This window comes from Choloepus didactylus, chromosome 8, assembly GCF_015220235.1.
Source record: "Choloepus didactylus isolate mChoDid1 chromosome 8, mChoDid1.pri, whole genome shotgun sequence".
NCBI lineage: Eukaryota > Metazoa > Chordata > Mammalia > Pilosa > Megalonychidae > Choloepus > Choloepus didactylus.
Genome location: NC_051314.1, coordinates 67,551,417 through 67,577,710, shown reverse-complemented (window position 1 = coordinate 67,577,710; position 26,294 = coordinate 67,551,417). Strand labels below are relative to the sequence as shown.

The following is a 26,294-nucleotide window of genomic DNA, read 5'->3' as shown; positions in this document are numbered from 1 at the left end:
TTTCAAGTCAGACAGAACATTAAATTTAATCAACATTTAAAAATACAATATCAGAATACATGACAATTATTTATATTTTAATTTATGCTTGAGTATGCCACATTCAGTAGAGGTGAAATAAGATTAAAATTAAAAACAAAACACCTACTTTCCAGAAAAGCTTTTTCAGGATGAAGTTTTTCTGTGCTGCTATTTTAAGTTCTGTAATTAAACAAAGTATCTTCCTCAAGGTATTGTCTTTAAGAAACAGTTCAGATTTAAGTTGACTAAAGTGCTTAATTTTCTCCTCAGATCTACAGAAACACAAGAACATTTTCCATTTTTTTCCATTTGAAAAATGATTTAAAAAAAACAAACAGCAGTTTAGGAATATCAACTATTATTGACAGGTTTATAAAACTCCTACTAATGGAATTTTAATATAGTTTTGTACTTCTAGACTTATTACTCATCAGATGAACGTGCTCTCCCAAATTGAACTATTTTTTTTATTTATTTTTATTGTGCTAAATATATACAACACAAAATTTCACATTTTACCCACTTCCATGTTTACAATTCAGTAATATTAGTTACAATATTGTCCTACTGCCACCATCCATTACCAAAACTTTTTCATCACCACAAACAAAAACTCTATACCCATTAAGCAATACTTCCCCATTCACCTTTCTTTCCCTGTTTCTGGTAACTTGTGTCGATCTACTTTCTGTCTTTATGAATTTGGCCATTCTAGGTGTTTCATATAAGTGAAAGCATACAATACTTGTCCTTTTGTGTCTGTCTTATTTCACTCAACGTGATGTCTTCAGGGTTCATCCATGTTGCAGCATATATCAGAACTTCATTCCTTTTTATGGCTGAAAAATATTCCATTGTATGGTGTTCTAGTTTGCTAATGCTGCGGAATGCAAAACACCAGAGATGGATTGGCTTTTATAAAAAGGGGGTTTATTTGGCTACACAGTTACAGTCTTAAGGCCATAAAGTGTCCAAGGTAACACATCAGTAATCGGGTAACTTCACTGGAGGATGGCCAATGGCGTCCGGAAAACCCGTTAGCTGGGAAGGCACATGGCTGGCATCTGCTCCAAAGTTGTGGTTTCAAAATGGCTTTCTCCCGGGATGTTCCTCTCTAGCAAGCTTGCACCTCTTCAAAACATCACTCACAGCTGCACTGAGTTCCTTCTCTTTGAGTCAGCTCATTTATATGGCTCCACTGATCAAGGCCCACCCTGAATGGGTGGGGCCATGCCTCCATGGGAATATCTCATCAGAGTCATCACCCATAGCTGGGTGGGGCACATTCCAAGCAAATCTAATCAGCACCAAAACATCTGCCCCACAAGACTACATCAAAGATAATGGCGTTTGGGGGACACAATACATTCAAACTGGCACATATGGATATACCATATTTTGCTTATCCATTAGCTGTCAAAGGACAATTCAGTTGCTTCCACCTTTTGGCTATTACGAATAATGTTGCTGTGAACATTTGTGTACAAATATCTGTTCAAGTCCCTGTTTTCAATTCTTTTGGGTATATACCTAGCAAATTGAACTATTTTTTACTCTGCAAACATACTTTTTGCCTATGCCCCTTTACTCAAGCTGTACCCATGCAGGAATACTCTCACTGTCCCTAGTAAATGTCTATCCCTCTTTCATAGGCTAGGTCAGGGTTTGATAAACTTCAGTTGTTCATATACCATTTATCATAATCTGTGCACCATCTATAATATTATTTGCTTAGTTTTGTTTTCTTTAATCAACTCACCATTTGGTTTGTTTTCCTTTGCTTAAAGAAGTTGATTTATAAAGGAAACTTTACATGGAATACCACTGTCACTTGTCATAACTTGCATACAACTATGAAAACAGCATGAAACCAACACAGATTCTAAGTAGATACTCCATTTTCTGAGCCTGAGGCCTCTAACTCTTTGAGGAAAAGCAGATGAGCAGGAGTTAGCTGCAACAACTGGCACTGAGCCAAGACGTTCTTGTTGATGAAATCAGACTAAAAGGAATCACCCCCCCCCCACCTCTCCTGGAATTAAGAGTTATTCCATTCTCCGTCAGAGTAGTACCTGAAAGCATCTCCCATTGCTAACCCATATGTGTTCCACACTTCAGGAAAAGTTGGCTTAGCTAAATGAGTAACTTTCTTCTTAGAGTGTTCCCTAATTCCACCAACTGAACGTGGACCCTCTCCCACAGTACTATTTCACACTTCTTGTATCACACTAATCCTCTTCCACCCTATCGCAGTTATTTGAGTACTTGTGTTAGGCAACTCAGCTTGACTTTCAGCAACTTTAAACAATAGCACTGTATTAAATATTGCTCCCCCCTCCCACCGTATTCAGTCATAACAACCTGCACTTGAGCACAGACTATGTAGCAGGCTCTGGACTGAGTACTTTTCATGGATTAGCTCATTCAGCCCCACACAGAGTACTCAGTTGGTAATTCTTATCATGTTTTATAGGGATTTAAAGAGGTTAAGTAACTTATCCAGGTTCAAACAACTAATGATTCAGAAAGCCAGGTTGCAAAGTAACAGTAGGAGAGATGTTTGATGTTCTATGTAGGCTGACGGAATCATCGTAGAATTTCTGGCTTCAGGTAAAACTATTTTTACTTCCTACTCCAAAAACCTGTGATACCAGCAATTTACCCCAATACCACTACATGAAATCTTGGTTCCTGCCCACTACCACTACCTCCCCCTTTATTTAAACAAATCTAAGACATTCTCTTTTATCCAATCAATGAACCTGTATTGTTTTTGTTTTTGTTTTTTTATTTTTTCTCCTGCAATTTTGAGATACATTCACATACTATACAATCATCCACAGTGTACAACCAATTGTTTACCATATCATCATATAGTTGTGCATTCATCACCACAGTCAACCCTTGAACATGTTCATTACTTCAAAAAAAAAAAAAAAAAGAATAAAAATAAAAATAAAAGTAAAAAAGAACACCCAAAACATCCCATTCCCCCATACCCTACTATTATTCATTTACTTTTTGTCCCCATTTTTCTACTCATCTGTCCATACACTGGATAAAGGGAGTGTGAATCACAGGGTTTTCACAATCACACAGTCACACCATATAAGCCGTATAGTTTATACAGTCACCTTTAGGAATCAGGGCTACTGGATTGCAGTTCAAGATTTCAGGTATTTCATTCTAGCTGTTCTAATACACTAAAGATTAAAAAGGGATATGTATATAATTCATAAGAATAACCTCCAGAATGACCTCTCAACTCCATTTGAAATCTCCCAGCCACTGAAACTTTATTTTGTTTCAGTTCTCTTCCTTCTTTTGGTCAAGAAAGCTTTCTTAATCCCATGATGCCAGGTTCAGACTCATCCTCTGGAGTCATATCTTGCATTACCATGGAGATTTACACCCCTGGGAGTTAGGTTCCATGTAGGGGGGAGGGCAGTGGATCCGCCTGTCGAGATGGCTTAGAGAGAAGCCACATCTGAGCAAAAAAGAAGTTCTCTGGGGGTGACTCTCAGGCACATTTATAACTAGGCTTAGCCTCTCCGTTGCAGCAACAAGCTTCATAAGAGCAAGCCCCAAGATCAAGAGCTCTGCCTACTAAATTGGTAGTCCCCAGTGCTTGCAAGAATATAAGGAATTCCCCAGGTGGGTAAGTTTAATATTTCCACATTTTCCCCCCAGTTCCTCAAGGGAGCTTTGCAAAGACTTTTTTATTCTCTGCCCAAATTACTCTGGGATGTATCAGGATTTCACACTAACCTGGACAAAGTAATCAGATTTCACTCCCTATTCAAGGTTCATGTGATTATGGTGTTTGAATAAACTGACTATACAAGTTAAATTACATAGTGTGCTACAGAAATTATAGATTTTGCACCAAATAAACATCTCTTCCTTTGGTCTCACACAGAAGCCGAAGTTTTAGAACACAGTCAATATCATCCTGTACTGTTTAGTCTGATTAATCTTAGTCCTCACCAAGTCCATTTCACTCATATCTGGAAGTATGATATCTTTTCAGCTTCTTTAACGTTTGCTCTATGGGATAATGCTGACATTCATAGCTGCTTAACTCTGGCTCTGAGTCTCAGGTGTCATGTCACACAGATACCCCAAGTTCCAGGGATCGACCAGGTTATACACAAACAGCTCAGCATCTCAGACCTTAGAAACAGCCATTACAACTCATGAATAGATGCAACTGCTGTAAGAGCTTACAATCTAGGAATCATGGAGCATGGAGGCTGAAGTCAGGCTGATCAGAATCCTAGATCTGCCCCTTCTCAGCTGGTTAATTACCTTGGGCAACTTACCTACCCTCTCCATGCCTCAGTTTCCTCATCTGTAAAATGGAGATGATGATACTTTGTGTTGTTTTGATACTGTAGTTGGTTAATGCATGTGCTTAACACATAGTAAGTGTTCAATGAATGTTACCTAAATAAATTAGGAATAACTTTTTTTACACTTAAAATTGGTGAATTTTATTGAATGTAATAATACTTTAATAAACAAGAAAGACGAACATTTTTTCTGTTTTATTACTTGATATGATAAATATTGGTAGATATAACACAGATACACAAAAGCCCTTTGGGGAGCCTCAATAATTTTTAAGGGTCTAAAGGAGTCTCAACACCAAAAAGTTTGACAGTTGGCTGGTCTAGGGTTCTCCAGAGACTTGATCCTCTCTGTGGGGCTCAAGCCCAAGTTTTGTGGCAGGGTTGGGGGTCATGGAGGGATGAACGCCAGGCTGCCACTGGGCTCAGCCTTATGGTCCCTGCTGATGATGCCCAGAAAGGCCCAAGGGGGGAGATTTTCCTGATGCTCTGGACAAGGATACTTCTGAGGGAGAGAGAAGTTCATGCTTTCAGGTTAGCCATGCCCCCAGAAGGCTCAAAACCAGGGTTAGCAGGGCTGCTGGGAGCCACTGGCCACAGAGCTCCTCCCCACTGGCATCAGCTCCTCTGTCCTCGACTTCCTTGGCCCTGAGGGGCCCTTGGAAGGTCTGGCTGGAAGGACTTTTTTTTTTTTTTTTTCTGTTATGGAATATAACATATTTACATAGAAGTGATAACTTTCCAAGTGCAATTTAACAAGAAGTTAGCAAATTTCAAAGAATGTTATGGGTAACAGTTCCAAAGTTTCAGTTATATCCTTATTGTGAAATATAATATATATACTTACAAAGTACAATTTAACAAGTAGCTATATAGCATATTTCAAAGCATGCTATGGGTTACAGTTCTGCCATTCCAGTTCTTTCCTTATAGCTATTCTAATACCCTAGCAAGTAAGAAAAAGAAAATTATATAGAGATTCAGTATTCATAATCCTTTATTGAATTCTGTCTTATCTGTTGCTACCCCTTCCTCTAGTTTATTCACTTTCCTGATCTTCAGGGATGTCTGGGCTGTGACCACCCTAACTTGTTCATGTTGAACTAGGGTGTCGACATTATAGGAAACGGGGATGCAACTTGTTGATGTTCTTGAAGAGACTGTTGTCTCTGGGTTTGGGGACTTAGCTGGTATAGGAGCTCTCTGGAGGATTTAAGTTTCTGAAGAATAAACTTAGTGAGTGAAACTTTTATAGAGTCTCAGGGACATGGGTGTCCTTCGGGATTGTGGGAACTACTGTTGACTTGGGCTTATCATACCGTGGCCAGATACTGTTGACTTGGGCTTATCATGTCTTGTGGACGCTGACACTCAGAGGCATTTGGAGATGCTAAGCTAAGAGATGTTAGCCCAGAGTTTGCTCCAGAGAAGCTAAGAGGACCCCAGCACTTAGATGCACAGGAGCTGAAGAAGCTGAGAGAGAGACATAAGCTCAGAGACATTTTGGAGAAAGCCATCTTGAAACACAACCCAGGAGTAAAGGACCAGCAGATGCCAGCCATGTGCCTTCCCAGCTGATAGAGGTGTTCCAGATGCCATCAGCCATTCTTCACTGAAGGTATCCTCTTGTTGCTGCCTTAGTTTAGACACTTTTGTGACCTCAGAACTGTAAATTTGTGATCTAATATATCCCCTTTATAAAAGCCAATCCATTTCTAGTATTTTGCATAATGGCATTATTAGCAAACAAGAACAGTACATTTAATTTCTTTGCCTTGGCAAGTTGCTCTGGCTAGAATTTCTAGCACAGTGTTGATTAACAGTGTTAACAGTGAGCATCCTTGCCTCATTCCTGATCTTAGGGGGAAAGATTTCAGTATCTCACCATTGAGTACTATTGCTGGTTGTGGGCTTTTCAAATATGCCCTTTATCACATTGAGGAAGGTTCATTCAATTCCTACCTTTTGAAGTGTTTTTATCAAAAAGGAACACTGAATTTTGTCAAGTGCTTTTTCACCATCTATAAGATGATCATTTGATTTTTCATTTTTGATTTGTTAATGTGTTGTATTATATTGATTGATTTCCTTATGTTGAACCATCCTTGTATGCTAGAAATGAACCCCACTTCGTCATGGTGTTTATTTCTTTTAATGTGCCTTTGGATTTGATTTGCAAGTTGTTCCAGTTTGCTAATGCTGCCATTTTGCAAAACAACAGAAATGGATTGGCTTTTATAAAGGACGTTTATTTGGTTACATATAACCATAAAGTGTCCAAGGTAATGCATCAACAATAGGGTACCTTCACTGGAGAAAGGCCATTAGCATCTGGAAAACCTCTGTTAGCTGGGAAGGCATGTGGCTGGTGTCTGCTTGCTCCTAGGTTGCGTTTTTCAGCTCCTCTCTCAGTTCCGTGCATTCTTCAAAGTGTTCCTCATGGCTTCAGCTCCTCTTCAAAATGTTACTCTCAGTTGCTCTGGGGCCCTTCTATCTATGAACTTTATAAGATTCCAGTGATCCAGTTAACACCCACCCTAAATGGGCAGGGTAACACCTCCATGGAAATTATCCAGTCAAAAGTTTCCCTCACAGTTGACTGAGTCACATTCTCCATGGAAACACTCAAAGAATTCAAATCTAATCAATACTAATACATTTGCCCCACAAGATTGCCTCAAAGAACATGACATTTTGGGGGACATAATACATCCAAACTCGCACACAAGTATTTTGTTGACAATTTTTGCATCTATATTATTAGAGAGATTGGCCTATAGTTTTCCTTTTTTGTAGTATCTTTGTCTGTTTTTGGCATTAGAGTGATATTGGCTTCATAAAATGAGTTAGATAGTATTCCTTTATCTTCCATTTTTTCAGAGTTTGAGCAAGAATGGTGTCAGTTCTTTTTGGAATGTTTGGTAAAATTCCCCTGTGAAGCCATCTGGCCCTAGGCTTTTATTTGGAGGTAGACTTTTGATAACTGATTGGATCTCTTTGCTTTGATTGGTTTGTTGAGGTCTTCTATTTCTTCTTGGGTTGTTCATGTGTTTCCAGGAAATTCTACATTTCCTCTAAATTGTCTAGCTTCTTGGCATACAGTTGTTCATAGTATCCTCTTTTAATTTATTTTATTTCTTTGGGATCCATAGTAATTATTGCACTCTCATTTCTGATTCTGTTTACTTGGGTCTCCTATCTTTTATACTTTGTCAGTCTAGCTAAGGGTCTGTCAATGTTGTTGATCTTCTCAAAGAACCACTTTTGGTTTTATTTATTCTCTCTCTCTCCCTTTCTCTTTTTTGTTGTTCTCCAGCTCACTTATTTCTGCTTTAATTATTTCTTTTCTTCTACTTGCATTAGGGTTAGTTTTCTGATCATTCTCTAGCCTCTTCAGTTGTTCAATTAGGTCTTTGGTTTTAGCTCTTTCTTGCTTTTTGTTTTATGCATTTAGATCTATAAATTTCCCTCTCAGCACTGCCTTCACTGGCATCCCATAGGTTTTGATATGTTGTGTTCTTGTTTTCATTTGTCTCTAGACATTTACCTATTTCGCTTGCAATTTCTTCTTTGACCCACTGATTGTTTAGGAGTGTTTTGTTTAATCTCCATATATTTGTGAAAGATCCGGTTCTTTGGTGGCTGTTGATTTCTAGCTGCATTCCATTATGGTCAGAGAATGTGCTTTGAATAATTTGTCTTTTTAAATTTATTAAGACTTGTTTTATGCCCTAGCATATGATCTGTCCTGGAGAGTGTTCCATAAGTGCTAGAGAATAATGTATATCCTGGTGCTTTGGGATGTAATGATCTATATATGTCTGTTAGATCTAATTCATTTATCTTATTGTATAGGTTCTCAGTTTCCTTATTGGTTCTCCGTTTAGTTGTTCTATCTATAGTAGAGAGTTGTGTATTGAAGTTTCCCACTATTATTGTAGAAATGTCTACTGCCCCTTTCAGTTTAGCCAATGTTTGTCTCATGTACTTTGGAGCTCTTTGATTGGGTGCATAAACATTTATGATTGTTATTTCTTCTTGGTGAAGTTTTCCTTTTATTAATATATAGTGTCCTTCTTTGTCTTTTATGACATCTTTGCATTTAAAGTCTATCTTTTCTGATATTAGTATAGCTACCCCTGCTTTCTTTTGGTTGTAGCTCGCATAGAATATTTTTTCCATCCTTTCACTTTCAATCTCTTTGTGTCGCAGGGTGTGAAATGAGTCTCTTGTAAAGAGCATATCGATGGGCCATACTTTTTAATCCATTCTACCAGTCTGTATCTTTTAATTGGAGAGTTTACTCCATTCACATTCAAAGTTATTACTGTGAAGGAAGTTCTTGAACCAGCCATCTTATCCTTTGGTTTTTAGTTGTCAGATCTATTTTTCCCTCTCTCTTTTTTTCCTTTAAGTTACCCTTTCTAATACTCTTCAGTTCTGTGCCCTTCGCCATACCTTTCTCTCCTTTCTTTTTTTCTCAGCCAGTAGAGCTTTCTTTAGTATTTCTTACAGGGCATGTCTCCTGTTAACAAATTCTCTCAGCATTTGTTTGTCTGTGAACATTTTAAACTCTCCCTCCATTTTGAAGGAGAGCTTTTCTGGATAAAGAATTCTTGGCTGGCAATTTTTCTCTTTCAGAATCTTAAATATATCATACTACTGCTTTATCTCCTCCATGGTGCCCACCGAGTAGTCAGAATTTAGTCTTATGTTGTTTCCTTGTATATGGTGAATTGCTTCTCCCTTGCTGCTTTCAGAATTTCTCCTTCTCTTCAGCATTTGGCAATCTGATCAGATGTCTCAGAGTGGAATTTATTTGGATTTATTCTATTTGGAGTTTGTTGGGCATCTTTGATTTGCATATTTATGTCATTTAGAAGGGCTGGGTAGTTTTCCTTAACTATGTCTTGAAACATTCTTCCTAGATCTTTGGTCTTCTCTTTTCCTTTTGTGACACCAATGATTCTTATATTTGTGTGCTTCATGTTGTCCATCATTTTCCTGAGCTCCATGTCATTTTTTTTTTATTTTTTGCACCATTTGTTCTTTTGTGTGTCCATGTCATTTTTTTTTTATTTTTTGCACCATTTGTTCTTTTGTGTGTTTGCATTCAGTTGCTGTACCCTCTAGTTCACTTAACCTTTCTTCTGCCTCTTCAAATCTGCTGTTTGTGTCTCTAGTGTATTTTTAATTTAATCAATAGTATCTTTTATTTCTATAAGATCTGCTATTTTTTTTAATTTACTCTTTCAAATTCTTCTTTATGCTCTTCTACAGTCTTCTTGATGTCCTTTATCTCTTTATCCAACTCCTTGAAATTATTTTGGGGATTTATAATAAGTGTACTTTTTAAATTAATTGTTCCAATATTGTGTCTCTTCTGGCTTTTTAATTTGTCGTTTGGCTTGTCCATATTTTCTCATATCTTCAGGTGCTTTGTGATTTTCTGTTGGCCTCAGGGCATTTACTTATCTTGGTAAGATTATTTTGGGAAATGCAGGATTATTTGAGCATTTATATATAATTTGGCAGAGCTACAACTTGTTGGAGTGCCCTTCCCCTGTACTACCAGCAGATGGCTCTTTTGAGTCACCTGTTACTCTCACACCAAATTTCCACCAACTGCATCTGTGCGCTGGGTGGAGTCAAACCAGGTGAGAATCCAATCAGAGCACCAGTTCTCTGTGTGTCCTGGGGAACTGCCTGCCCTGGGGATGCAATGTGGGCCCTGTACAGTTTGGCAGGGAATCTGCTTAAGGGCATCCTCTAGCTCAAATGTGCCCTGCTTCCTGCCTGCTGTGCACCCATGAGCCTCTGTGGTGTGGGAGGGGCTCCTGGTGCTTCTGTGTTTGTCCTCTCCCATCCCTGGTTCTTGCCCGTGCACCCCTGGACTTCTGTGTGGGGAGAGTAAATGCAGTCAATACTCCTCCACTGCCTCCAAGGTTCCCTCACGGGAGCTCCCAGCCATGTGGCTGTGAAGGATTATCTCCCCAGTTCATTGTTAAGGTAGGTGCACAGGAGTGGATAGCCACTGCTCATTCCCTTGCCCCATGCATCTCTCTGCTGCCAGCCCTGGGAGGCAGTCCTGGCCAAACAAACTCACCCTGTCCTTCAAGGTGTGGTCTCTCTGCATTTCCATGCACGTTCCCACCACATATTATAGGAGTCTGTTTATGGCCTTCACACCCTGAAACCATGGTCCCAGGCATCCTCTGGCTGCTGTCTAGTTTTCTTAGGAATAACTTTTGAAATTCCACTTCCCTATACATCCAGTTCTAATTACTACTGCATTTCATTTAAAAATAACTTTTATAAATTCTCTCTACTCTCTGAGAACTCCAAAAACAGTAGAAACATAGTTTTCACAGAAAGGTTTAGAAAAGCAGAAGCTCAGATAAAAATACAATGTCAGAGGAATTATTTTGAATTTGATTTTCCAGTTTTTCCCATTAGAAGCCAGCAATTTGCTAAATCCATAACAGAAACAACCTGTTTTTAATCCATCGCCACCTATGATAATAGATTGTGACAACAAACTAATTTTTTCATAAAAGCCAAAAAATTAATAGGAAAAAGAAACTAATTTCTTCATTCTAAAAATCAATTCCTATATAAAATGAAGTCTCATATATATGTCATGAATGCAAATTAGATTAGGCATTCTATATTTCTACTAAGTTATTTAGAATCACAGTTTCTTTGAACATTCAGAGAACATTTGTTTTTATGAGGATGACAAACCTCCTTTGCCTAATTTAAATAATAAAAAGTCTCATGCCAAAAAACTCCATTATTCAATTAAGAATAAAGGAAGAACATCTAAATTAATGTTATATATTCATCAGCTAGAAGACAGAAGTTCCCTGAAGTAATTTTGCAAGAAGAATTCATGAACTAATAAGATCTGTTTTTCCTGTACTTTTCATTTCTTCAATCATTTACTATAAATAATCCCTTATATTTGTATAAAGTTTTATACCTGAAAAAGTTTTTAACATACCTTATCTTTTGAGTGCTGTGTATTATGTTCACAATGGTCAGGTTAGAGAATTCCCATTTGTAACAGAGTTCTGATTTGAAAACCCAAAGGATATTTACGCCTTTTAAACTGAAGATTCCTGGCAGATAGAGACACGCCTTTTAAACTGAAGATTCCTGGCAGATAGAGACCATTTCTTGTGTATCTTTGCATTCCTCAAAGTGCATTTTAAATCACTCTATTTCAAACATATTACCCTCCTGAATTAACTTTGCAAGAAGTGTGTTTTTTCCTGAGTCAAGATAGTGGCAGAACTCTCCTTGCCAGCAGGGATAAATTTCAAGCCATACCTATCAAAGTTAGGGTCTTCTTGATTATACAACTAGCTTTAAAATTACTTTAACTAAAGCACCAAAATTAAAACATACTTTTTAGAATAAACATGAAAACATGTAGAAATTCTAAGCTATCTCTATAACCATCTTCTTTTTATAAGAAATCCTAAACATTATGTCATTTAACCCTTACATACTTTAGAATGCATCTCTTAGTAAAATGAACATATTTTATAAAATCATCATCACACTCAGCAAATTTATCAATAATTCTCTGGCATTGTCTAATACCTAGTCCACATTAAAATGTTCTCTATTGTCTTAAAAATGTCTTTTTATATATTTTTTTGAAATTAGGATTTAAATAAGGTACTTGTTATATATAAACCTTTTAAAATCTTTTATTATGAATAATTTCAAATATAAACAAAAATGCAGAAAAGATATAAGGAACCCCCACATACTCATCACCTAGCTTCAATACTTGTCAGCATCTGACTTATTTGTTTTATCTATTCCCTTACACATATACACATGCATGTTCACACACACACATGCTTTTAAGTGAGATTCAGGTTTAATTGTTTTAACAAAGATACTTCATAGGTGTTACTATGTATTTCATATTGTATCAAGTAATGAGGCAAACAAAGTCTGGTGGTCCCACTTTGGTGATGCTAAGATTGATCAATGGATTTTGGTATTTACAATATGATCCCTCCATGTTGAAGTTCTCCTTCACCTTTCTATTTAATGGTTTTATCCATGGGAATTGTTTCATGAATTTATTATTTCATTACAGGTTACAAAATGGTAATTTTCTAATTCTGTTAAACCTTCCACATTTATTCACTGGAGTTCTGTGAAAGGGAATATGCCGTCATCAGCTAGGGCTATTTAGTTACCCTGAAATATAGTTCATTAGTAAAGTCAGGAAAGATGCTTAATTCTTTCCTTTTGTTTGCTGATTGGCAGAGTGAGGAATTGGTGCCCTATTTACTTCTAATGGAGTTCAATGAATTTTTATTTCTTTGTGTCTGTGATGGGGTTGAGGGGAACTTTCTCTTCTCTGACGTATCATTGTACACTCTGAATTTTAATATAATCATTGTATTTCAATCACCTTGTTAATTTTTTCTGATGCTCAAGTTGCCCCTTCTTTGGCTATTGGTAGCCCTTCCATTTGGGCTTTTGTGTCTTTTAGTTAGGGCCCTATTAGTCTTTTCTAGCACAACAAGCTATTTCAGGCTCATTTCGTGTATTTCCTACCCCAGACCTAGACTCAGCCTTTCCTCTGAGGAAACTTAAGATTCCTTAAAAGAATATACACCTTTTAAAATTAACTTACCGTTAGCTCATCTGTTGCACTTTACATGACCCCCAGTATACCTCAATGTTGTAAACCTCTCAAAACTTACCCATGACTTACTTCGATATCAAAATGGCCAACACCATCAATTCATTGAGTGCTTACTATGTGCAAAGAGCTATTTTAAGTAAGAAAGATAAAATGATTAATAAGACACACTCCTTGCCTTCCAGGGGCTTACAACCTAATGGAAGAAGAAATAGTCACATCACAAGTAACTACTATAACATAAGGCAGACTATGGTATGAGCACAGTAGAACTATGAAGTTGTGATAAAATCCAAACCACTTAGCCTTGAATAAAAGGCCCTTTATGATTTGGTTCTAGCCTCTGTTCTATCCCATTTATTCCTTCATTTTTTGAAGGCTAATTGGCAGTTTCATATGTGCCAGTAACCACGGTACAGTCCCTGCCCTCAAGGAGGATACTACACAATAAGGCAGCAAATAACCAGATAAACTTCCATAATACAAACTGGTAAGTGTTATTAGACATGTAAGCATAAAATGTTATGACGGGGCCCCTCCTAACTTGGTTTTGAGGGCTCAAGAAAAGATTTTTAGAAACTAAGATTTGATTAGTTGAAGTTATCCTGGAAGGGGAAGAACAGTGCAGAGTAGGGTACTAGAATGGGGGCCACTTATTTTAGGGGAAATAAGGAGGGGAAACAGAGGGTGTTCTCAAAACTATGAGAAGTTCATTTGGAGCAGGAACATAAGGCACGAGGTGGGGGAGCATATGATAATTGAGGATGGAAAAATAAAAAGAGACAGATCATGAAAATCTTTGTCACCTGTTAGGGAGTTTAGACTTTCTCCTAAAGGCAACAGGGAGTCATTCAAAGGCTTTAGAGAGATTCCTCTGCTTGCAATGGAGAATGTACTAGAGAGGGGTAAGAATAAAGGCAGAAAGGCCAAGTAGCAAAAAACCGTAGGAGCCCATCTCAGAGATAATTGGCCTAAGTGAGAGGCAGCGGAAAGAAGTGGATGGCTTCTGTGGTAGATTCAAGTATGTACCCCAAGAAAAGATATAATCTTTATCTGGGTTCTTTTGTGTGTGAACTCATGTGTAATTAGGACTTTCTGAAGATGTTATTTTTAATTAAGGTGTGGTCCAACTGAATCAGGTAGGGCCTTAATCTGTATTACTGGAGTTCTTTATAAGCAGAAGAAATCCAGACACAATGAATCCCAGAAAGCCACAGACAGGAATCAGAAGTTGGAAGTCAGGGGAAACCAAAGAGCAGACACAGGAGAGGGAGATCCCTGCGTGTCAGGAAGCAAGGCTGCAAGCCTGGGATCCTCAAGGATTGTGGCAAGCCAGCACCAGAGGGTTACAGAATTCGAGGACAAGGCATCGCATTGCCAGCACCTTGACTTTGGACTTTAGCCTCTTGAAACCATGAGCTTGTTGTTTAAGACAACCAGTTCTATGGTATTTGTCACAGCAGTCTGGCAAACTAAGTATTCTGAGGAAATACCATAAATCATGTGGTGATTGGCTGGATGTGGGGGAGGTAAAGGAGAGGAGCTAAGGATGATACCCAGGACTCTGGCTTGATATCATGCCCTGTGTTAAGCAGCATGAGAAGGAAAATGCTGAGTACTGTTTGAATATGCTGAGTTTTAGTTTCCTGTGACACATACAAGAGGTGGCTGTCTAGTGGGTAATTGGGTTTGCAGACCTAAACTACAGGGCAGAGTTAAAGTTAGCAGTATAAGTGTGATCATCAGCCTCAGAGAGTGAGGAGAGGTGACGGGGGCAATACGGGATCCCCCATGCAACTCTGTCATGTCGTCACTCCTTACCTGTATGGCTGCTGGCTTCCGATTGCAGGACTGAGCCCACTAGCATATAGGGGGTCTTGTAAAAGAGTAGCTTTCTGAAAGAGGGAAAAAAGCAGGAATAGTTAGAATTTTTGCTTAAAAAATCCCTTTGTTATAATGAAAAAGCTGAAAATTAATTCTGCCTACTATTAGTTAATGTCATATACCTACTTTTTAATCCTTTCTATAGTGCATGATTTGCTTATGTAACATTCCAGTGTTTCAGACCCCCATGGAGAATTTTTTCTTATATAATTTTTATAATCTTAAACATGTGCTCATTATAAAATAATTTAACAAAATCAAACAGTACAGAATAGTATAAAGTGAAAGACAAAAGTTCTCTGTTTCTACCCTACTATCTACTACCCTGTTATTCAAAGTGCCTCCTCCTTCTACCGTGCTATTCAAAGTGCCTTTCTATTTGCAGTTTGGTTCCTATCCTTCCAATCATATAAAAACATATTAATTATACCACATATATTTTTTTATCTTCATTTTATTGAGATATATTCACATACCACGCAGTCATACAAAACAAATTGTACTTTCGATTGTTTACAGTACCATTACATAGTTGTACATCCATCACCTAAATCAATCCCTGTCACCTTCATTAGCACACACACAAAAATAACAAGAATAATAATTAGAGTGAAAAAGAGCAATTGAAGTAAAAAAGAACACTGGGTACCTTTGTCTGTTTGTTTCCTTCCCCTATTTTTCTACTCATCCATCCATAAACTAGACAAAGTGGAGTGTGGTCCTTATGGCTTTCCCAATCCCATTGTCACCCCTCATAAGCTACATTTTTATACAATTGTCTTCGAGATTCATGGGTTCTGGGTTGTAGTTTGATAGTTTCAGGTATCCACCACCAGCTACCCCAATTCTTTGGAACCTAAAAAGGGTTGTCTAAATTGTGCATAAGAGTGCCCACCAGAGTGACCTCTCGGCTCCTTTTGGAATCTCTCTGCCACTGAAGCTTATTTCATTTCCTTTCACATCCCCCTTTTGGTCAAGAAGATGTTCTCCGTCCCACGATGCCAGGTCTACATTCCTCCCCGGGAGTCATATTCCACGTTGCCAGGGCGATTCACTCCCCTGGGTGTCTGATCCCACGTAGGGGGGAGGGCAGTGATTTCACCTTTCAAGTTGGCTTAGCCAGAGAGAGAGGGCCACATCTGAGTGACAAAGAGGCATTCGGGAGGAGGCTCTTAGGCACAACCACAGGGAGGCCTAGCCTCTCCTTTGCAGCAACTGTCTTCCCAAGGGTAAAACTTATGGTAGAGGGCTCAACCCATCAAACCACCAGTCCCCTATGTCTGTATACCACATATATTTATAATATATATTTAATATCAATAAATTATATTACCTATATTAATTTGGAACTTGCTTTTTTCACTTAATATTTAGTGGCTAGCATTCCATGTCTGTACATACAGATGTGCCTCAATCTTTTTAATGATTACCTAGTGTTCCATATCATCAATATATAATAATTTTGTTAACTATTCCCCTATTAATAGACATTTAGGTTACTGTACTGGTTTGGAACTGTATGTACCCAAGAAAATCATGTTCTTAAAGCTAATCCTTTCCTGTGGGTGTAAAACTATTTTAAGTAGGTTTTCATGAGGTTACTTCAGTTAAGGCGTGGCCTGGGGTGGGTCTTAATCTTCTTACTGGAGTCCTTAATAAGCGGGATGAACACAGGGAGAGAGTAAGCCACAAACAAAGAAGTTGAAAGCAACAAAACACAGAAGAGAAGGGAGAGACCAGAAGATGCCACCATGTGCTTAGCCATGTGACAGAGAACTCCAGGATCACCGGCAGCTAGTCTTCAGGAAGAAACCATTGTCTGGATGAAGATTTGATTTGAACATTTTCACAGCCTCAAAATTGTAAGCTTATAAGCTAATGAATTCCCATTATTAAAAGCCAATCCATTTCATGGTATGTTGCTTTCAGCAGCCTAGCAAACTAAAACAGATTTTGGTGCTGGGTGTGGGATACTTCTATAGCAAATACCAAAAATGTTTAAAAGGCTTGGTAATTAGGTAATGAGTAGAGGCAGGAAGAATTGTGGGTTGCTTGATAAAAAACGCTTAGATTGCTTTGAAGACTGTTGGTAGAAATACGGACGCTAAAGGTATTTCTGATGAGGCCTTAGACAGAAATGATGAATGTGTCATTGCCAACCAGAAGAAAGGTGATCCTTGTTTTAAAGAGGCAGATAGCTTGGGAAAATTGAGTCTTGATGTCTGATGGATGGCAGAATTTGAAAATAATTAGCTTGGATATTTAGCTGAGATTTCCAAACTAAATGTAGAAAGTGCTGCCTGGTTTCTCCTTGCGGCTTATATTAAAATGCAAGAGGAAAGGGATAAGCTGACAACTGAACTCCTGGGCCCAAAGAAACCAGAAATTGAGGGTTTAGAAAATTCTGAGCTTCCAGAAAATGAATCCCCAGAGAATAGTTTTCCAGTGTGGGTTTAACAGAACATGGATCCAGTCAGCCATTTCAGTGCAAGTCAGGATTGGAAATGCAGTTAACCAGAAAGGATTTGTGGAAAGTTCTTTTGTCTCATGGTTTGGACCCCTGTGTACCACACACGAAAGCAACAAGTTTTTTTGTGAGATCTGTACTAACAGAACCACTGCTAGCCTAGACTAAAAGGGACAGAAGGGACAGATGGAAGGAAAAATGATTTCAAGGAGAGAACCATGGAAGCTGAAGTCTGGATGAAAGACATCTTCTCAGGCCAAGGGAGTGAATCCACCCATGTGTGTGGAAAGGGTGAGTCTGCCCTGGCACTTGGAGAGGACAGGCCTTTGGCCCCATTGTTGAGGAAGAGTGTTACCACTCCAGTTTTCTCAGATGCCTGGGGGATTGCAGAGAGTCTGGCCACCACCCCAGTGTTTGATGAGGGTGGAGCCTAGAGTCTGGCTGCCATCCCAGGGCTTGATGAGGGTGAACCTTCACCCCAGAATTCTGGGAGAGCAGCACCCCAGATTTTGGGGAGAGTGTGGCTACTGCAAGCACTTGCAAAAGGTGGAGCTGCCACTCCATCAGGCCTGGAGGAGAAAACATAGCTCCATAGATGACCTTGAAATCTAATGGAGGATGCCCGCAGGATTTTAGAATTGTTTGGGACCCATGACCCCTGATTTCCTTCCAATTTCTCCCTATGGCGATGGGAATGCTTATACTATGACTGTCCCTCTTTGTATATTGGAAGCAGGTAACTTGTTCTCTAGGTTTCACAAGTCTGCAGACCGAGGGAAATTGTTCCCCAGGGCAGACCATACTGATAACTGATTTTGATGAGACTTTATACTTAGTATTGTTACTGAAATGATCTAAGGCTTTGGGCGTATTGTGATGGAATGAATGTATTTTACATAAGGAAAATACATGTCTTTTTGGGGTCCAAACCTTTTTTAAGTAGGTTTTTGTGAGGTTACTTCAGTTAGGTGTAACACAGATGGGTCTTAATATTCTTAGTGGAGTCCTTTATAAATGGGATGAATACAGGAAGAGAGAATGTCATGGAAGCAAGAAGCTGAAAGCAACAAAACCCAGAAGAGGAGGGAAAGACCAGCAGACAGTGGCCAAGTGACAGAGGAGTCCAGGATTACCAGCAGCTGGTCTTTACAAAAAAGCATCATCTTGATGAAATCTTGATTTGGACATTTCAAAACATAAGCTTGTAAGCTAGTAATTCCCCTTGTTAAAAGCCAACTGCTCCAGTTTGCTAATGCTGCTGTTATACAAAATACCAGAAATGGACTGGCTTTTATAAAGGGGGTTTATTTGCTTACAAAGTTATAGACCTAAGGCCATAAGAGTGTCCAAACAAAGGTATCAACAGTAGGGTAACTTCACTGAAGAACACTGATGGCATCTGGAAAACCTCTGTTAGCTCAGAAGGCATGTGGCTGGTGTCTGCTTGCCCCCAGGTTGCTTTTCAAAATGGCTTTCTCCCAGGACGTTTCTCTCTAGGTGTCTGGGGGTATTCTCTTAGTTTCTCCCAGGCAAACTCTGGAGTAGCAAAAGTCTACTTTCAATGGCCATCTTCAAAATATCTCTCTTGGCTGCAGCACTGAGCTCCTTCTGTCTGTGAAGTCTTTTATAGGACTCCAGGGATTTAATTAAGACCTACCCTGAATAGGAGGGGCCCATATCTCCATGGAAATAATCGAATCAAAAGTATTACCCACAGTTGGGTGGGTCACATCTCCATGGAAACATCCAATCAAGAAGTCACACCCTAATCAAAAAGATTAATCAATCTGTCCCCACAAGGTTGAATTAAAGAACATGGCATTTTGGGAGACACAATACATCTAAACCAGCACACCAACTGATTTCATGGTATATTGCTTTCAGCACCCTAACGAACTAAGACAGTTGTTTTTTCCTTAAATCATTAGTGTTGTCATTTCCCATTTATTCATGGTCTTCCAAATGAATAAACATATATTGTTCAGCAACTTCTCTAAATAATCTTTTATTTATGTTATGGCTTTTTTACAAGATTTATTTAGGTTATGGCAAACACGTCAGAGGAATTTCTGAAATATTGCTGATTTATAACTCCAAACAGGCTTACTTACACTTATCTAATTCTTTAATATAAAGTGGGGGCAGGGATGGTAGTGAGGAGTATGGATTTTCTCTATTTTTTTTTTTAAGCTACCTTTTTTCTCCTGTCTAAATGTTAATGCTTGCCCTAAATCTAAAATTTAAATTGAGGGGAGGGGTAGCCCTTACTTCTTTAGCTTCCCACCAGCTATATTCACAAAGTATAAAGAGTAAAGACCTGATACATTTCATCTTTGTAGAATCTGAGATGTTAATCCAGATGTAATTATTTTTGATGAAACTTACAAATAAAATGGGTTATTGAAGGAGACTCATCTTTTGGAAACCCTTAAAATCAGGATGAGTACTAATTTCTCATTGGATGGTTTAAATTAATTTTAGCTCAGAGTATATAGAGAGTTAAAGATGCCCAATTCCTTTCCTCAGAAGCATTTCCCTGCTTCGACATGACAAATCATTCCGGTTCTCAAAGCGCAAGGGATCAGTTAACCCAAGATAAGTCTGAGTGATGTAGTTTTTTCTTTTACAATTTCCTACACCCTATGAAGACATCACTAGGCCTAACCAAGAGAGACCAGCCTGACCAAAGAATTCAACAATCTCACACAAAAAATCACAAGATTTAAAATATTTGTATTGAATTAATTTCTTATACTTTCTAGAATGTTTACCTGAATCATCATTTATATATGAAATATTTATTAACTTATGTTCTGTCTTTCAAAGGATAGAACATTACTTTTTAAATTTTTTTTAATTTTGAAATAATTTTAAACTTACAGGACTGTTCTAGTTTGCTAATGCTGCCAGAATGCAAAACACCAGAAATGGATTGGCTTTTATAAAACGGGGTTTATTTGGTTACACTGTTACAGTCTTAAGGCCATAAAGTGTCCAAGGTAACGCATCAACAATTGGGTACCTTCACTGGAGGATGGCCAATGGTGTCCGGAAAACCTCTATTAGCTGGGAAGGCATGTGGCCAGCGTCTGCTCTAAGTTCTGGTTTCAAAATGGCTTTCTCCCAGGATGTTCCTCTCTAGGCTTCAGCTCCTCAAAAATGTCACTCTTAGTTGCTCTTGGGGCATTTGTCCTCTCTTAGCTTCTCCGGAGCAAAAGTCTGCTTTCAAAGGCCGTCTCCAAAATGTCTTTGTAAGCTGAAGCACCTCTCAGTTCCAGTGCGTTCTTCAAAGTGTACCTTTTGGCTGTAGCTCCTCTTCAAAATGTCACTCTCAGCTGCACTGAGTTCCTTCTGTTTGTCAGCTCATTTATATGGCTCCAGTGATTTAATTTAGACCCACCCTGAATAGGTGGGGTAACACCTCCATGGAAATTATCCAATCAGAGTCATGACCCACAGTTGGGTGGGGCACATCTCCATGGAAACACTCAAAGAATTACAATCTAATCAACACTGATATGTCTGTCCACACAAGATTACATCAAAGATAATGGCGTTTTGGGGGACATAATACATTCAAACCAGCACAAGGACAATTGCAAAAATAATACAAACCCCATACAGAGAACTCCAGCATACCCGCCAGATAACTGGATCTATCAATTTTAATATTTTCCCATCTCCTTCCTACTTTCTTCCTTCCCTCCCCCCTCCCTCCTTTTCCTGAACATTTAAAAGCAGGTTACATACATGATGCTCCTTGAACATACTTCCATGTATGTTTGTTACAAACAACGATAATTACTTATGCAGTCACCTTAAGTGCAGTTACTATGTTCAAGAAAGTTAACATTGATAGGAAGGTTAAATTCTATATTCCAAAATTTTCTTATGTCCCAATAAGGTCCCTTTGTTCCTTTTCTCCTCCATTCTTAGAATCCATATATTATCATGTATTCTTTTTAATTGTCATTACATCTCTAATTTCTCTCTTTTTTTTTAGTTCCGGAAACATATATACAACATAAATCTACCCATCTCAACTCCTCCCAAGCATACCATTCAGTGGGATTAATCACACTCACAGTGTTGTATTACCCCTTTCACTGTCCATTACTAGAACTTTCCCTTCACCCCAAACAGAAACCCCATAATTTTTTGCATTAACTCCCCATTGCCCTCACCCTCACCCCTGGTAACCTGTACTGTACTTCCTGTCTCAATGAGTTTGCATATTCTATGTTTTCTTGGTGGTTACCTGACTCTTATCTATAACATCCTAAATCTATACCATTCTCAATTGCTTTAGTATCAACTTAACTACAACAGCACACATAAACTATGTTCTTATACCCCTCTGTCCCACCACTTTTATGAAGTTCTTGTCACAAATTACATATTTATACATTATGAATCTAAAACCATTGATTGATCATTAATTTTATACACTGGCCTTATAGATCTGTAGAAAGTAAAAATTCGAGTTACAAATAAAAAATACAATAGTACTAGTATTTATATTTATCTATGTCACTATCTTAACCCAAGATCTTTATTTCTTCCTGTGGCTTCAGTCAACTGTCTATTGTCCTTTCCTTTCCACCTGCATTTCTTATAAGGCCAATCTAGTGGTGACAAAGTCCCTCAGCTTTTCTTTGTCTGGAAATGTCTTAATGTCTCCCTCATTTTTTTTTTCCAAGCACCAACTTTTGCTTTTAATGATTCTCTCTCTTTATATTTTTAAATTTTAATTTCATTTATTTCTGCTCTAATCTTTGTTATTTCTTTTCTTCTACTTGCTTTGGGGTTAGTTTGATTTTCTTTTTCTAGTTCCTCCAGGAGTGCAATTAGGTCTTTGATTTTAGTTCTTTCTTCTTTTTTTAATGTAGGTGTTTAGGACTACAAATTTCTCTCTAGCACTGCCTTCACTGAATCCTATAAGTTTTTTTTTTAATTCAGTTTATTGAGATTTATTCATATAACATACAGTCATCCAGTGTACAATCAGTTGTTCACAGTACATTCATATAGTTGTGCTTCATCACCACAATCAATTTTTGAGCATTTTCATTACTCAAAAAAAATAAAGAAAAAATAATAAGAATAAAAATAAAGTAAAAAAGAAAACCTGAACCATCCCATACTCCAAATTCCACCCTATTTTTCAATTAATTTTTGTCCCCATTTTTCTACTCATCTGTCCATACACTGGATAAAGGGAGTGTGAGCCACAAGGTTTTCACAATCACACAGTGTGAGCTACATAGTTATACAATTGTCTTCAAGAATCAAGGCTACTTGGGTTGCCGTGCAACAGTTTCAGGTATTTCCTTATAGCTATTCCAAAATACTAAAAACTAAAAAGGGATATCTATATAACGTATAAGAATACCCTCCAGAATGACCTCTCAACTCCATTTGAAATCTCTCAGCCACTGAAACGTTATTTTGTTTCATTGTGCTTCCCCCTTTTGGTCAAGAAGACTTTCTCAATCCCAGGATGCTGGGTCTAGGCTCATCCCCGAGAGTCATGTCCCGGGTTGCCAGGGAGATTTATACTCCTGGGGGTCGTGTCCCACATAGGGGGAAGGGCAGTGTGTTTACCCACCAAGTGGGCTTAGGGAGGGAGAAGCCACATCTGAGCAACAAAAGAAGTTCTCTGGGGGTGACTCTCAGGCACAATTATAACTAGGCTTAGCCTCTCCTTTCCAGTAACAAGCTTCATAAGGGCAAGCTCCAAGATCAAGGGCTCAGTCTACTAAATTGTTAGTCCTTAGTGCTTGTGAGAATATCAGTAATTACCCAGGTGGGGAAGTTTAATATTTCTGCATTTTCCCCTAGTTCCTCGGGGAGCCCGGCGAGTACATTTTTATTCCCTGCTCAAATTACTTTGGGTGCATCCCATAAGTTTTGATATGTTGTGTTCTCATTTTCGTTCATCTTAAGACATTTACTGATTTCTCTTGTAATTTCTTCTTTGACCCACTGATTGTTTAAAGGTATGTAGTTTAGCCTCCATATATTTGTGATTTTTCCATTTCTCCCTGTTATTGATTTCCAGCTTCATTCCATTATGATCAGAGAAAGTGCTTTGTATAATTTTCAGTTTTTTAAAATTTATGTCGTTTTGTGACTAAAGATGTGGTCTAGCTGGAGAATGATCCATGAGCATTAAGAATGTATATCCTGGTCATTATTTTAGGTTGTTCCTCTTATTCCTCTGTTTTGGTTTTCTTTGCAGTTATGTCACCTTTTTCATTCATTATTTTGTTTATATGGGTCTTCTCTCTTTTTTGTCACTCTAGCGAGGGGCTTGTCAATCTTGTTGATCTTCTCAAAGAACCAACTTTTGGTGATATTTATCCTCTCTATTGTTTTTTTGTTCTCTATGTCATTTATTTCTGCTTTAATCCTTGTTATTTCTTTTCTTCTACTTGGTTTAGGATTGGTTTGCTGTTCATTTTCTAGCTTCTTCAGTTGATCCATTAGTTCTTTGATTTTGGCTTGCTCTTCCTTTTTAATATATGCGTTTAGTGCTGTAAATTACCCCTCAGCACTGCTTTTGCTGCATCCCATAGGTTTTGGTATGCTGTGTTCTCATTTTCATTCTTCTCTATATATTTAGCAATTTCTCTTGCTATTTCTTCTTTAACCCACTGATTGTTTAGGAGTGTGTTGTTTAACCTCCAGGTATTTGTGAATTTTCTAAGCCTCTGATGGTTATTGACTTCTAATTGTATTCCATTGTGGTCAGAGAATGTGCTGTGAATAATTTCAATCTTTTCAAATTTATTGAGGCTTGTTTTATGTCCCAGCATATGATCTATTCTGGAGAAAGTTCCATGAGCACTAGAAAAGTATGTGTATCCTGGTGATTTGGGATGTAATGTCCTGTATATGTCTGTTAAATCTAATTCATTTATCAGATTGTTTAGGTTTTCAATTTCCTTATTGGTCTTCTGTCTGGTTGATCTATCTATAGGAGAGGGCGATGTGTTGAAGTCTCCCACAATTATTGTGGAAACATCAATTGCTTCCTTTAGTTTTGTCAGTGTTTCTCTCATGTATTTTGTGGCACCTTGATTGGGTGCATAGACATTTACGATTGTTATTTCTTCTTGTTGAATTGCCCCTTTTATTAGTATGTAGTGGCCTTCTTTGTCTCTCAAAACATCCCTGCATTTAAAGTCTATTTTATCTGAGATTAATATTGCTACACCTGCTTTCTTTTGGCTGTAGCTTGCATGAAATATTTTTTTCCATCCTTCCACTTTCAATTTCTTTATGCCCCTGTGTCTAAGATGAGTCTCTTCTATGCAACATATTGATGGTTCATTTTTTTTTATCCATTCTGTGAATCTATATCTTTTAATTGGGGAATTTAATCCATTTACATTCAACGTTATAACCGTGAAGGCATTTCTTGAATCAGCCATCTTATCCTTTGGTTTATGTTTGTCATATTTTTCCCCTCTCTTTGTTAATATCCTTTATTGTACCCATACCAAATCTCTTTAGTACTGAACCTTTCTCCAAGTCTCTCTGTCCTTTCCTTGTTTCTCTGTCTGTAGGGCTCCCTTTAGTATCTCCAGTAGGGCAGGTCTCTTGTTAGCAAATTCTCTCAGCATTTGTTTGTCTGTAAAAAATTTAAGTTCTCCCTCAAATTTGAAGGAGAGCTTTGCTGGATAAAGTATTCTTGATTGGAAATTTTTCTCACTCAGAATTTTAAATATATTGTGCCACTGCCTTCTCGTCTCCATGGTGGCTGCTGAGTAGTCACTACTTAGTCTTATGCTGTTTCCTTTGTATGTGGTGAATTGCTTTTCTCTTGCTGCTTTCAGAACTTGCTCCTTCTCTTCCGTGTTTGACAGTGTGATCAGAATATGTCTCGGAGTGGGTTTATTTGGATTTATTCTATTTGGAGTTCGCTGAGCATTTATGATTTGTGTATTTATGTTGTTTAGAAGATTTGGGAAGTTTTCCCCAACAATTTCTTTGAATACTCTTCCTAGACCTTTACCCTTTTCCTCCCCTTCTGGAACACCAATGAGTCCTATATTCGGATGTTTTATATTATCTATCATATCCCTGAGGTGCGTCTCGATTTTTTCAATTTTTTTGCCCATTCTTTCTTTTATGCTTTCATTTTCCATTCTGTCATCTTCCAGGTCACTGATTCGCTGTTCAACTTCCTCTACTCTTGTACTATGAGTATCCAGAATCTTTTTAATTTGGTCAACAGTTTCTTTAATTTCCATAAGATCATCTATTTTTTTATTTAGTCTTGCAATGTCTTCTTTATGCTCTTCTAGGGTCTTCTTGATATCCTGTGTATCCCATCCTATGGTCTCATTGTTCATCTTTAGTTCTTTGAATAGCTGCTCTAGGTGCTGTGTCTCTTCTGATCTTTTGATTTGGGTGCTTGGGCTTGGGTTATCCATGTCGTCTGGTTTTTTCATATGCTTTATAATTTTCTGTTGTTTTTGGCCTCTTGGCATTTGCTGAACTTGATAGGGTTCTTTTAGGATTTGTAGACCAATTGAAGTCCTTATCTCTAATTTATCAGATCTACAGCTTCGTGGAGTACACTTTCTCTAACTAACCAGCAGGTGGCATCCACGAGCCACCTGTTCTCCACAAGCCAGTTCTCCCCTGCTTAGCCTTTGTGGTGAGTGGGGGAGTTAGTCTTGTGGGGTCCAATTGGTGTACCAAGCTTGCGTGTGTAGTTGGTGTTGCCCACCCTGTATATGGGGCATGTTTCTGGGCAGTCAGGGAGAGGGGGTGGCTCTAACAATCAAATCTCCCTGGTGATCCTGGAGTTTTAAAGCTGCTGCAATAGTCTAATCCTTCAGTTCAGTCCTGCCACAGTTTGTCTCTGCCACTGACCCAGAAGTCCTTG

The 26,294-nt window shown here is 38.2% G+C and overlaps 2 protein-coding genes across 2 annotated transcripts in view; one reads left to right on the top strand and one right to left on the bottom strand.

Annotated features, from left to right (window-relative positions):
- The window catches only part of XPOT (exportin for tRNA), a 271,525-nt gene that overhangs the window by 94,806 nt on the left and 150,425 nt on the right, over window positions 1-26,294 (top strand). The gene's annotated exons all lie outside the window — the stretch shown is intronic.
- The window catches only part of C8H12orf56 (chromosome 8 C12orf56 homolog), a 152,730-nt gene that overhangs the window by 32,414 nt on the left and 94,022 nt on the right, over window positions 1-26,294 (bottom strand). Inside the window, 2 exon segments of the mRNA XM_037847380.1 lie at window positions 149-293; window positions 14,866-14,939. Coding sequence (XP_037703308.1) covers window positions 149-293; window positions 14,866-14,939 — 219 coding nt within the window.